At 43.1% G+C, this 13,130-nt stretch overlaps 1 protein-coding gene across 1 annotated transcript; it reads right to left on the reverse strand.

The window, feature by feature from the left end:
* Positions 1-705: 705 nt before the first annotated feature.
* On the reverse strand, positions 706-13,108 carry LOC115151584 (cytochrome P450 2J5). Its single transcript, XM_029695631.1, has 10 exons — positions 13,007-13,108; positions 12,518-12,738; positions 11,883-12,048; positions 10,789-10,938; positions 9,987-10,147; positions 9,655-9,831; positions 6,428-6,566; positions 5,878-6,065; positions 5,574-5,715; positions 706-1,313 (listed from the first exon to the last, which is right to left on the reverse strand). Exons 2-10 carry the CDS (start codon positions 12,713-12,715, stop codon positions 1,138-1,140), a joined length of 1,497 nt encoding a protein of 498 aa, XP_029551491.1. The 5' UTR covers positions 12,716-12,738; positions 13,007-13,108; the 3' UTR covers positions 706-1,137.
* Positions 13,109-13,130: the final 22 nt, after the last annotated feature.

Below are 13,130 nucleotides of genomic sequence, written 5' to 3' on the forward strand. Positions count from 1 at the left end.
GGCCGGGTCTTCGTAGATTTGCAGTGGTCTGATACTTCTTCCATTTCAATATTATTGCTTGCACAGTGCTCCTTGGGATGTTTAAAGCTTGGGAAATCTTTTTGTATCCAAATCCAGCTTTAAACTTCTCCACAACAGTATCTCGGACCTGCCTGGTGTGTTCCTTGTTCTTCATGATGCTCTCTGCGCTTTAAACGGACCTCTGAGACTATCACAGAGCAGGTGCATTTATACGGAGACTTGATTACACACAGGTGGATTCTATTTATCATCATTAGTCATTTAGGTCAACATTGGATCATTCAGAGATCCTCACTGAACTTCTGGAGAGAGTTTGCTGCACTGAAAGTAAAGGGGCTGAATAATTTTGCACGGACAATTTTTCAGTTTTTTATTTGTTAAAAAAGTTTGAAATATCCAATAAATTTCGTTCCACTTCATAATTGTGTCCCACTTGTTGTTGATTCTTCACAAAAAATTACAGTTTTATATCTTTATGTTTGAAGCCTGAAATGTGGCAAAAGGTCGAAAAGTTCAAGGGGGCCGAATACTTTCGCAAGGCACTGTATATTCTGAACTCTGATTATATATCGTTGAGGTTCTATTTTGACTTTACCTGGCACCTTACAGGAGCAGAGTATGTTCAAGCTAAAAAAAAATGCTGCGTTTTGTTTTTCAGGAAAGTAAATAAGTAAAGTAAACACATTTTGTATACAATGTCTTCCAGAAATATCATTTCCAGTAAAAAAAAATTAAGAAAGAATTTGAATGCAATTCTAATACACCACTCTTACAATATCAACGTCATGATGCACCAGCTGTATGCTGGAATTCTCTCCACCTCTACTACCATACAAAATTCAAAATATTTTAGACAGGTTTGACAAACAACGCTATTCACCTTCATCAACCAGTTCATGCAGGGCCTAGTCCTACACAAAGCACAAGGAATTCATATCAATCGTATTTACTTGATTCCTCACATCCTCTCTCCTCGTCTCCTTCTCAAGGCACATTGGAGCAAAAGATCTGAGGTTCCTCCCCTCAGATCTTCTCCTCCAATGTATTTTGAGAAGGAGGCAAGGGGACAGAACACAAGGAATCAACAAAATACAATAGAGATTCACCCAAGGTGTCTTATCGAGGCAAGGCACAGATTTTGAAGGGCTTTGGTCTACTGGTGATGCCCACCTGGCCCTCCAGGCCCAGCTCCCAGCCCTGTGGAGGTGTGAAGGTGAACCTCTGGAGCAGAAAGGTGAAGAACAGAAACAGCTCCATCCTGGCCAGCTGCTCCCCTGGACACATCCTCTTACCTGAGAGAGAGTAGAGCGCACGCACGCGCGCGCGCGCACACACACACACACACACACACACACACACACACACACACACACACACACACACACACACACACACACACACACACACACACACACACACACACACACACACACACACACACATACCTTTAACATGAGGATGGCGTGTGTATGTGTTTGTTCTCCACTCTTCCACCGTCTGTGTCTTGGCAGATTATATGGAAAATGAAAACCTGAACAATTCTGTTTACTGTATCCTCAAGACCGTGCAGTAGTACATTTAATTTGAACAACTGTTTCTCTGGTAGGGAGGATTGAAGGAGGATAGTTTTGTGATACATGTTTGGGAGACAAATTAAGGGGTTTAGTTATGAATTAACAGTATTACACTAACATTTTACATTTTAAAGGGTAATGGAAACACTTTAGGAAGTACATCTAAGCAAAGAGATGTATTCAATCCACTAATACTAAACATGTGCATTTAACATAAACACATCTCTACATTTAGTATTTTGATCCTCGTCAAGGTTTATTTGAGCTATGGTCAGCGCCATTTTAAATTGCCATAGTAACGACTGACGCCAGTGCGTCACTGGCAGGAATCATCAAGTTGTCTGTGGTGTTGAGGCTTCGATCACACCGACAGCATCATTGCATTTCGGTACACCAGAATTACATTTATTTCCAATGAAACGCTGCGTTTGCCTTGCAGCATTGTGTTACAGAGGCAGTTGCAGTACGTTCGGTGTGGTGCAAACATTGGATTTGTTGAATGGCCTGACAAAAATGGTAGCAGAAAGTGAATGTTGAACTTTTGTTGCGTACATATTCAGATGATGCTGCATGCTATTTTGCGCAACGACGCTGTCAGAGAGTGGCGCTTCGAACACACCAACATTCACCTTCTGCTACCATTTCTGTCAAGCCATCTATGCATACAGTTTGACGCATACATTCAAGAAATCCAATGCACGCACTGCAACTGCCTCTGCAACACAATGCTGCAAGGCAAACACAGCGTTTCATTGGAAATTAATGTAATTCCATGTAGGCAGTTCGTTTTAGATAAAGGCTAAATGGCATATATTATTTAAGTCTGCTTTGACTATGTGTAACCGATGTGAAATGGCTAGCTAGATAGCGTTTCAATCGGTGACGTCACTCGCTCTGAGACCTTGAAGTAGTTGTTCCCCTTGCTCTGCAAGGGCCATGGCTTTTGTGGAGCGATGTGTAACTATGCTTCGTGGGAGGCAGTTGTTGATGTGTGCAGAGGGTCCCTGGTTCGAGCCCAGGTAGGGGCGAGGAGAGGGACGGAAGCTATACTGTTACATTGGTGCCGTGACCCGGATCACTGGTTGCTGCGGAAAAGAAGGAGGTCAAAAGGGGGGTGAGTGTAACCAATGTGAAATGGCTAGCTAGTTAGCGGAGTGCGCGCTAATCGTGTTTCAATTGGTGATGTCACTCACTCTGAGACCTTGAAGTAGTTGTTCCCCGCGGCTTTTGTGGAGCGATGGGTAACGATGCTTCGTGGGAGGCAGTTGTTGATGTGTGCAGAGGGTCCCTGGTTCGAGCCCAGGTAGGGGCAAGGAGAGGGACGGAAGCTATACTGTTACATATGCCAACTAGCTGCCCAGTGTAGTTACCATTCCTTTTCAATACATGACAGCCACAGCAATGGAAGTCACTGCTCTAGCGACAGGGACACGGATTAGTGCGTGTTGAAAGTAAATTTATTTTAAAAGCAAGTTTCTGGTTACGCTTGAACCTGTTGTTATAGTGGACAAGCTAACTAATACTATTTTTACAAAAGGCGCAGGCACTATGTCTTGAAAAAAAAGGCTAGATTTACTAAATGAACTGGTTTTATTCAAACTCAAACCCTACGTAAATGCCTTTGCTTCTGGGTATGCGCGCCTTAAGGAAGAAACAACACGCGTCGTACACCTTGTCTAATTCTCCCTTGTGCCCATAGGGTGAACGGACAATAAACTGCCAGCCTGTATGGTAAGCAAACAAAATGATTGAAGTTAGTCTGATACCGAAACTAAATCACAATGTATTTATGAGCACGCCCCATTATTGGTTAGAATTAGATTTCATCAATCATGACGCTGTCTGCGATTCTAACTCCGGCCGTCTAATCTAAAGGTACATGTCTTACCATCTCGCCAAAAGGCGCTGGTGATACACATCGTTATAAGATACTGATTATATATATTGAGCACCTATCCACTACTGATATTAACCTTAAACAATTTATAATAAAGCAACATTTCACAAATTATTTAACTGGCATATCGGCTGCTGACTGGTCGAGTAACTTCATAAGGATTAGTGACACGTCCAAGAAATACATCGCCAGACAGACAGACTGACAGGAACCTCTGACCTGGATGTAATACATCACCATCCAGACAGACTGACAGGAACCTCTGACCTGGATGTAATACAGTCACCATCCAGACAGACTGACAGGAACCTCTGACCTGGATGTAATACATCACCATCCAGACAGACTGACAGGAACCTCTGACTGGATGTAATACACCACCATCCAGACAGACTGACAGGAACCTCGGACTGGATGTAATACACCACCATCCAGACAGACTGACAGGAACCTCTGACTGGATGTAATACATCACCATCCAGACAGACTGACAGGAACCTCTGACTGGATGTAATACATCACCATCCAGACAGACTGACAGGAACCTCTGACTGGATGTAATACACCACCATCCAGACAGACTGACAGGAACCTCTGACTGGATGTAATACATCACCATCCAGACAGACTGACAGGAACCTCTGACCTGGATGTAATACATCACCATCCAGACAGACTGACAGGAACCTCTGACCTGGATGTAATACAGTCACCATCCAGACAGACTGACAGGAACCTCTGACCTGGATGTAATACACCACCATCCAGACAGACTGACAGGAACCTCTGACTGGATGTAATACACCACCATCCAGACAGACTGACAGGAACCTCTGACTGGATGTAATACATCACCATCCAGACAGACTGACAGGAACCTCTGACCTGGATGTAATACATCACCAGCCAGACAGACTGACAGGAACCTCTGACCTGGATGTAATACATCACCATCCAGACAGACTGACAGGAACCTCTGACTGGATGTAATACAGTCACCATCCAGACAGACTGACAGGAACCTCTGTCTGGATGTAATACATCACCATCCAGACAGACTGACAGGAACCTCTGACCTGGATGTAATACATCACCAGCCAGACAGACTGACAGGAACCTCTGACCTGGATGTAATACATCACCATCCAGACAGACTGACAGGAACCTCTGACTGGATGTAATACATCACCATCCAGACAGACTGACAGGAACCTCTGACTGGATGTAATACATCACCATCCAGACAGACTGACAGGAACCTCTGACTGGATGTAATACACCACCATCCAGACAGACTGACAGGAACCTCTGGATGTAATACATCACCATCCAGACAGACTGACAGGAACCTCTGACTGGATGTAATACAGTCACCATCCAGACAGACTGACAGGATCCTCTGACCTGGATGTAATACATCACCATCCAGACAGACTGACAGGAACCTCTGACCTGGATGTAATACAGCCACCATCCAGACAGACTGACAGGACCCTCTGACCTGGATGTAATACATCACCATCCAGACAGACTGACAGGAACCTCTGACCTGGATGTAATACATCACCATCCAGACAGACTGACAGGAACCTCTGACCTGGATGTAATACATCACCATCCAGACAGACTGACAGGAACCTCTGACTGGATGTAATACATCACCATCCACTGGGATTTTGTGCTGTATCTACACACACACACACTCATACTCTAGCCATTATCTAGCAGCATCCCTCTCACAACAGTTTGTGTTTGGCTACGCCGACCCTCTAGCTGAGACGGCATGTCTCTGCTGTTACTGCTACGAGAACAAACTCTTTGATCTGAGGCAACGATCCGCTCAAACATGAACGGCTTCAGTAGGTTTATTGGCTCCCTGACTAACATTATTTCATTCTCTGTAATAAACTAATTCTCAGACTCGGAGCTACTCGGTAAATTCAGCCATTTTTGGGAGTTACAAAATTCTCTCCTGCCAGTGACGCAACAATGCTAATATAGCGATTTACGGTTACAGTTACTTGCCATTCTAAATCCTAGGGTTTCCATTCCCCTTTAAATGCATGTTAATAATATATTACCTATAGAAAATGGGATGAAATTTTCTTTTTTGACAAATTTTCCATTTTTATCCAGGAAATGTCCAGGATTGAACAGATCAGGGGTTGCATACTCATTTCTGTCCTGTAGGATTGGTTTTAACATTGGAAGCACCATCATTCCCTGTGCAAAACAGAAGAGTCAATTTGTCAAACGTCATTGCCAGTAAAACCTTCAGTGTAAAGTCAACATGCACTATTGAACCAGCACGCATCAACTCAAACATTCAGTTGATCATGTACTCCAGCAGTAGAATCACAACATATCCATCGACCCTACACCCACCTTGGGCACTAGATACCCCGCCACGGTGGTGTCCTTATTGGCCACTCTGGGAGGCGTGAAGGGGACAATGTTCCCAAACCTCTGGATCTCATGGATCACAGCATAGGTATACGGCATGTTGGCTCGGTCGTCCATTGAGGGCTGGCGTGCCGAACCTATGACCTCATCGATCTCCGCTTGCACCTTCTCTACGGAGGGAGAATGAGGAAGTAAATGATTGGCTGGAGCAGATGGCTGCATAGCGCATACAGTATAATGGATTAACAAAGCCATAAAACAAGTCATTTTCCTGATAAGCACTAGGCTATTATAACACTAGGCTATTATAACACTAGGCTATTATAACACTAGGCTATTATAACACTAGGCTATTATAACAGAGTACTGTTAGGGCCTGTTTACGCTTAGCGCCTATTTCCTGAACACAGATGAAGCCTAGTTCTGGACTAAAAAACATACTCAATGAAAACGTTCTATTGTGTCTGGAAAACCAGCCATTTGACACCAACATTTTTTAATACTAATAGATGTGTTCCTGCCAGTGTCACACTTTGAATGTCGGGGTACTTGGCCATGTACAGCATTGCCCAGAGAAGGGTGTTGGACGTTGTTTCTGTCCCGGCCCCAAACAGATCCACCACGCAGTGCAGCAGGTTCTCCTCAGTGAAGCCAGCCGCCCCATCCTGATTCTGCAGGGGGAATGGTCATCAGGTGATGTCAAGTTGAGGGCAAATCATCATGCATTGTCAGGCTGTGGGGAGTTTGCTGACAAAGTCATATTACACTACAAATGTACAATTTTCTTGACGAAATTAGCCCAAAATATGACAAACTATATTAACACGGCTATCGTAATTCTAAAGAGATGAGAGTAGATCACAGGGAGTAACTGTTAAAGATAGAAAAGAGCTGAAAAGGTCCGGCTGTGGTATTACCTTCTCTATCTCTTCCAGGTAACAGTCTATGTAGTCTCTGGGGTATTACCTTCTCTATCTCTTCCAGGTAACAGTCTATGTAGTCTCTGTGGTATTACCTTCTCTATCTCTTCCAGGTAACAGTCTATGTAGTCTCTGGGGTATTACCTTCTCTATCTCTTCCAGGTAACAGTCTATGTAGTCTCTGGGGTATTACCTTCTCTATCTCTTCCAGGTAACAGTCTATGTAGTCTCTGTGGTATTACCTTCTCTATCTCTTCCAGGTAACAGTCTATGTAGTCTCTGGGGTATTACCTTCTCTATCTCTTCCAGGTAACAGTCTATGTAGTCTCTGTGGTATTACCTTCTCTATCTCTTCCAGGTAACAGTCTATGTAGTCTCTGGGGTATTACCTTCTCTATCTCTTCCAGGTAACAGTCTATGTAGTCTCTGGGGTATTACCTTCTCTATCTCTTCCAGGTAACAGTCTATGTAGTCTCTGTGGTATTACCTTCTCTATCTCTTCCAGGTAACAGTCTATGTAGTCTCTGGGGTATTACCTTCTCTATCTCTTCCAGGTAACAGTCTATGTAGTCTCTGGGGTATTACCTTCTCTATCTCTTCCAGGTAACAGTCTATGTAGTCTCTGGGGTATTACCTTCTCTATCTCTTCCAGGTAACAGTCTATGTAGTCTCTGGGGTATTACCTTCTCTATCTCTTCCAGGTAACAGTCTATGTAGTCTCTGGGGTATTACCTTCTCTATCTCTTCCAGGTAACAGTCTATGTAGTCTCTGGGGTATTACCTTCTCTATCTCTTCCAGGTAACAGTCTATGTAGTCTCTGGGGTATTACCTTCTCTATCTCTTCCAGGTAACAGTCTATGTAGTCTCTGTGGTATTACCTTCTCTATCTCTTCCAGGTAACAGTCTATGTAGTCTCTGTGGTATTACCTTCTCTATCTCTTCCAGGTAACAGTCTATGTAGTCTCTGGGGTATTACCTTCTCTATCTCTTCCAGGTAACAGTCTATGTAGTCTCTGTGGTATTACCTTCTCTATCTCTTCCAGGTAACAGTCTATGTAGTCTCTGGGGTATTACCTTCTCTATCTCTTCCAGGTAACAGTCTATGTAGTCTCTGGGGTATTACCTTCTCTATCTCTTCCAGGTAACAGTCTATGTAGTCTCTGGGGTATTACCTTCTCTATCTCTTCCAGGTAACAGTCTATGTAGTCTCTGGGGTATTACCTTCTCTATCTCTTCCAGGTAACAGTCTATGTAGTCTCTGTGGTATTACCTTCTCTATCTCTTCCAGGTAACAGTCTATGTAGTCTCTGGGGTATTACCTTCTCTATCTCTTCCAGGTAACAGTCTATGTAGTCTCTGGGGTATTACCTTCTCTATCTCTTCCAGGTAACAGTCTATGTAGTCTCTGTGGTATTACCTTCTCTATCTCTTCCAGGTAACAGTCTATGTAGTCTCTGGGGTATTACCTTCTCTATCTCTTCCAGGTAACAGTCTATGTAGTCTCTGGGGTATTACCTTCTCTATCTCTTCCAGGTAACAGTCTATGTAGTCTCTGGGGTATTACCTTCTCTATCTCTTCCAGGTAACAGTCTATGTAGTCTCTGGGGTATTACCTTCTCTATCTCTTCCAGGTAACAGTCTATGTAGTCTCTGGGGTATTACCTTCTCTATCTCTTCCAGGTAACAGTCTATGTAGTCTCTGGGGTATTACCTTCTCTATCTCTTCCAGGTAACAGTCTATGTAGTCTCTGGGGTATTACCTTCTCTATCTCTTCCAGGTAACAGTCTATGTAGTCTCTGGGGTATTACCTTCTCTATCTCTTCCAGGTAACAGTCTATGTAGTCTCTGGGGTATTACCTTCTCTATCTCTTCCAGGTAACAGTCTATGTAGTCTCTGTGGTATTACCTTCTCTATCTCTTCCAGGTAACAGTCTATGTAGTCTCTGGGGTATTACCTTCTCTATCTCTTCCAGGTAACAGTCTATGTAGTCTCTGGGGTATTACCTTCTCTATCTCTTCCAGGTAACAGTCTATGTAGTCTCTGTGGTATTACCTTCTCTATCTCTTCCAGGTAACAGTCTATGTAGTCTCTAGTGTATTACCTTCTCTATCTCTTCCAGGTAACAGTCTATGTAGTCTCTGGGGTATTACCTTCTCTATCTCTTCCAGGTAACAGTCTATGTAGTCTCTGTGGTATTACCTTCTCTATCTCTTCCAGGTAACAGTCTATGTAGTCTCTGGGGTATTACCTTCTCTATCTCTTCCAGGTAACAGTCTATGTAGTCTCTGGGGTATTACCTTCTCTATCTCTTCCAGGTAACAGTCTATGTAGTCTCTGTGGTATTACCTTCTCTATCTCTTCCAGGTAACAGTCTATGTAGTCTCTGGGGTATTACCTTCTCTATCTCTTCCAGGTAACAGTCTATGTAGTCTCTGGGGTATTACCTTCTCTATCTCTTCCAGGTAACAGTCTATGTAGTCTCTGGGGTATTACCTTCTCTATCTCTTCCAGGTAACAGTCTATGTAGTCTCTGGGGTATTACCTTCTCTATCTCTTCCAGGTAACAGTCTATGTAGTCTCTGGGGTATTACCTTCTCTATCTCTTCCAGGTAACAGTCTATGTAGTCTCTGGGGTATTACCTTCTCTATCTCTTCCAGGTAACAGTCTATGTAGTCTCTGGGGTATTACCTTCTCTATCTCTTCCAGGTAACAGTCTATGTAGTCTCTGGGGTATTACCTTCTCTATCTCTTCCAGGTAACAGTCTATGTAGTCTCTGGGGTATTACCTTCTCTATCTCTTCCAGGTAACAGTCTATGTAGTCTCTGGGGTATTACCTTCTCTATCTCTTCCAGGTAACAGTCTATGTAGTCTCTGGGGTTGGACGGGTTCCTGTCCTCTTTGTGTTTCTCTACTTCCTCTCTGATAAACTGCTTTATGGTACCAAGGTTGATGAAGGCTGATTGGTGCTTCCCAGGCAAATAGTGCAGCAGTGTGGGAAACTGATTATACATCTGTCGAAAGAACAGGAAATTAGCCTGAGAAGGTAGATTTCCTGAGGAGAATGTGTGTCCTCGCAGATGCTGTGCACTATAATTCACTTTGCCAAAGAGATACACTGATCACCCAACAGAGAATAGCAGACACGTCTGTGTCGTTGTAAACATACCCGTCCACAGAAGGTAGCAGGCAGCTGTAAAACGTCCTCGGAGCATTTCAGCATGTGGTGGAAGTGGTGGTCGTTGTATTCAAACCTACAACCAAACACCAGGGTGCAAATGATGTTGGCCACTGCATTGTTGGTGACGTCTTCAGGGTTAAAGGGCAGGCCTGAAACAGTTCAGAGGTTGGGTCAAAGATGGTGGATAAATGAAGATGTCTTACTCAGACAGTTTAGACACAGATTCAACAATGAGCCAGATATTTCACCGGATGTATAAGTGTGAAGCATCTGGTTGACGTTTCCAATCAATAACAAATACGGTGATGAGAGGAAGTGGCCAGCAGTGGGAGATCATGGACCGAGATGGATTTTGGCCAACATTATGAAACATTTGATCTCAATACAGTTTTCTGTTCCAAAAACTAAAATCTGTTATGAACAGATTGGACTCAGTTTTGTAGATTTTACCCTTTGCCATAGCAAAAAAAAAAGTATTGTTTAGAACTAGTGCAAGGGCGAATTGAGTTATTGCACACACGCGTTCCCTAATGGAAATATGCAAATAAGATGCTTGTTCATAGCATTCATTTACAAGTAGAGAGAGGATACCTTGATCAGAGACGGTTGGAAATGAAAGCTAAGAAACATCTGGACTTCACAATAGCAATGTTTTGGGTTTGAACGCAAGATAGCAATTAACCATACAACAACTAGCCATTCTGGATAAGAGTGCCAGTTAAACAACTGAGACTGTGGTTCATGCCCTGGTTTGGGCACCATAAAAGTGTACCATAAACGCTGACTTCACCTCTCTCTGCCAAGTAGACATCACACAGGAAGTGGCTCTCCTGCAGGATGGAGGTCTCCAGGGTCTTCTTTCCCACTCCAAAGTATTTGAGCGTGGACACGGCAAAGCGCCTCTGCTGCCGCCACATGTGACCGTTAGAGGAGATCAGGCCTAGATAACCATCATCCGGTCAAGACATAGAGACAATGACAGAATTACTAAGATTAAATATGACTAAATAAGACCCAATATGACTGTGTGGTTCTGCCTGATGGGTCATTCTTGAATTGTGGTGGTAAATGCTTTCCTTTAACTTTGGCACCATTTTGTAAAAACACAAAAATGGCAAAAACGTGACAAATAATACGTCTACTGCAGTTTTATTTAACTGTTATTTAATGCGAAAACCAATGTAAGTCCTTTATACTGAAAAACATATATTTTTATGTATTGTAGAAAATACCAGGGGCTAGCTAATTTGCTTGTCCCATTGGTGATATGTAGAAGTGTAGTGAAATGCTTTGGGGATTTAGAGATATTATTGTGAATGCTAGACAGTGGGGGAAAAAGATATTGTACAGATCAATAAAAACAAAGGTGGCTATTAAAACACCTTTTTTTTTTACTAGCAGATTGTGTTTCCTTCAGTGTTATGTCATTGTTGTTACCGCCTTGAAAATCACTGATTACAAAGATATAGAAGGATCTTGAGCATTCTCTCCAGTGGCAAACGGTTCTTAGGGGAGGGGTCTATATTAAAGAAAATGACGTCATAAATGTGAGGATTCTATTGATCATGTGGTGTGTCCAAATCCAAAGTGTCACTTGGTGTCAATTTAAATAAAGAGAAATAACATTGTGAGCAAAATTATTAATCATATCACTTTAGTAAATGTTTTTTAAAAGATTGTGACCTCCATTTTAGAAAATGTACCAAAAATGTCTCATTGGTGTTATTACTCCTACTGGTGGCACAATGTCATAATGGTCAAAATTATTTCAATTAATTAAACCAAGGTTTCCCAAACTCGGTCCTGGGGCCCCTCCTGGGTGCACATTTTGGTTTGTGTACCCAGGAGTTTGGGACCCTGCATTAAGCTACCATATTAGCCTACCCAAGCCTCTGCTTATCCTGTCGTTCAGGGGGTAAGATGGCCGATCGGTGAAGGTGTCGGCCTGATCCACAAAGGCTTCCTTAAAGCCTCGGAGACCTGAGAGGAGCACACAGCGGTTCCCTCCACCCAGGTCTAGTGTAGTCACATCCCCGTAGCTCTCTACAAACTATAGAAAACACACTTTAGTGAGCATGTCACACTAAGCACACTAATTCCATCATCATTTATTAGATAGGCTATCCACAATAAAAACAGATGATTACAGAATGACTACATCCAATTGGTCACTGGGTATAGCATTTTTTGTTCTTGTGGAAAAGCCTAAGGAGATGTGGGGGAAAAAAAGTGCTATCTAGAACCTAAAAGGGTTCTTCGGCTGTCCCCATAGGAGAACTCTTTAAAGAACCCTTTTTGGTTCCAGGTAGAACCTTTTTGGGTTCCATGTACAACCCTCTCCCCAGAAGGTTCTACATGGAAAGCAAAAGGCTTCTAGCTGGAACCAAAAAAGGGTTCCACCTGCAACCAAAAAAAGGGGTTCCTATGGTGGACAAACGAAGAATCCTTTTGTAACCTTTTTTTCTAAGAGTGTATAATTTGAGCAGTTACACATGACCTTATCTCTCACGTGTCCTTACCTTTTTAAAGGAGCCTATGTGGTCCTTGATGCTGATATTCAGCATATTCCCAACAAAAGGCAGGGGGAAGGGGCCTGGTGGGTAGTTCTTAGGAGGCAGATCATGGATGTACTTGGTCACCAACAGAACCAAGAGGAACAGGAGGACCCCCTTGGTATCGATCCACTGTCCCACCAGACAGACTAACGCCTCCAACATGGTGGAAACCCTCACTGAACTCTCTGGTAATGCGTACAGTAGCAGTAGAAACCCTGAGTATAAGTCTTTACTCTTAAGGCATGTATTAGAAGATCACATGCGGTCAGCGGACCAAACCGTAAACTTTTCTCTAGAATAAACAAGTCTTATTCTGTAAGAGAACATAAATCCGTGGAGGACTGCAGTGATATAGAGCAGAGTTCAACAGCTTCTGGCTTTCACAAATGTAAACACATTCCTTGCCTTTCCGGCCAAACCAATGAGGAAAAGGCTTCCTAAAATGGTACTTACATTTGTAGTTTGGTGTGATGTCTCAGCCTATTCAGACTGACTTTTACTGGGGCAAGAATTCAGTCCGGGATACTTGTACATTTGTTACGCAATAGCTGCACAATGAAGGTCTCTGTGATAGGCT

This window comes from Salmo trutta, chromosome 17 (genome assembly GCF_901001165.1).
Source record: "Salmo trutta chromosome 17, fSalTru1.1, whole genome shotgun sequence".
NCBI lineage: Eukaryota > Metazoa > Chordata > Actinopteri > Salmoniformes > Salmonidae > Salmo > Salmo trutta.

Bases quoted from the DNA above. Each gene is read 5' to 3' on its own strand.
- LOC115151584 (XM_029695631.1), bottom strand. From the start codon at position 12,715: ATGTTGGAGGCGTTAGTCTGTCTGGTGGGACAGTGGATCGATACCAAG. The intron at 10,148-10,788 runs GTGAAGTCAGCG...GAACTGTTTCAG, and splicing joins TGTCTACTTGGCAGAGAGAG to GCCTGCCCTTTAACCCTGAA. The intron at 1,314-5,573 runs GTAATATATTAT...ACTCTCTCTCAG, and splicing joins TTTCATCCCATTTTCTATAG to GTAAGAGGATGTGTCCAGGG.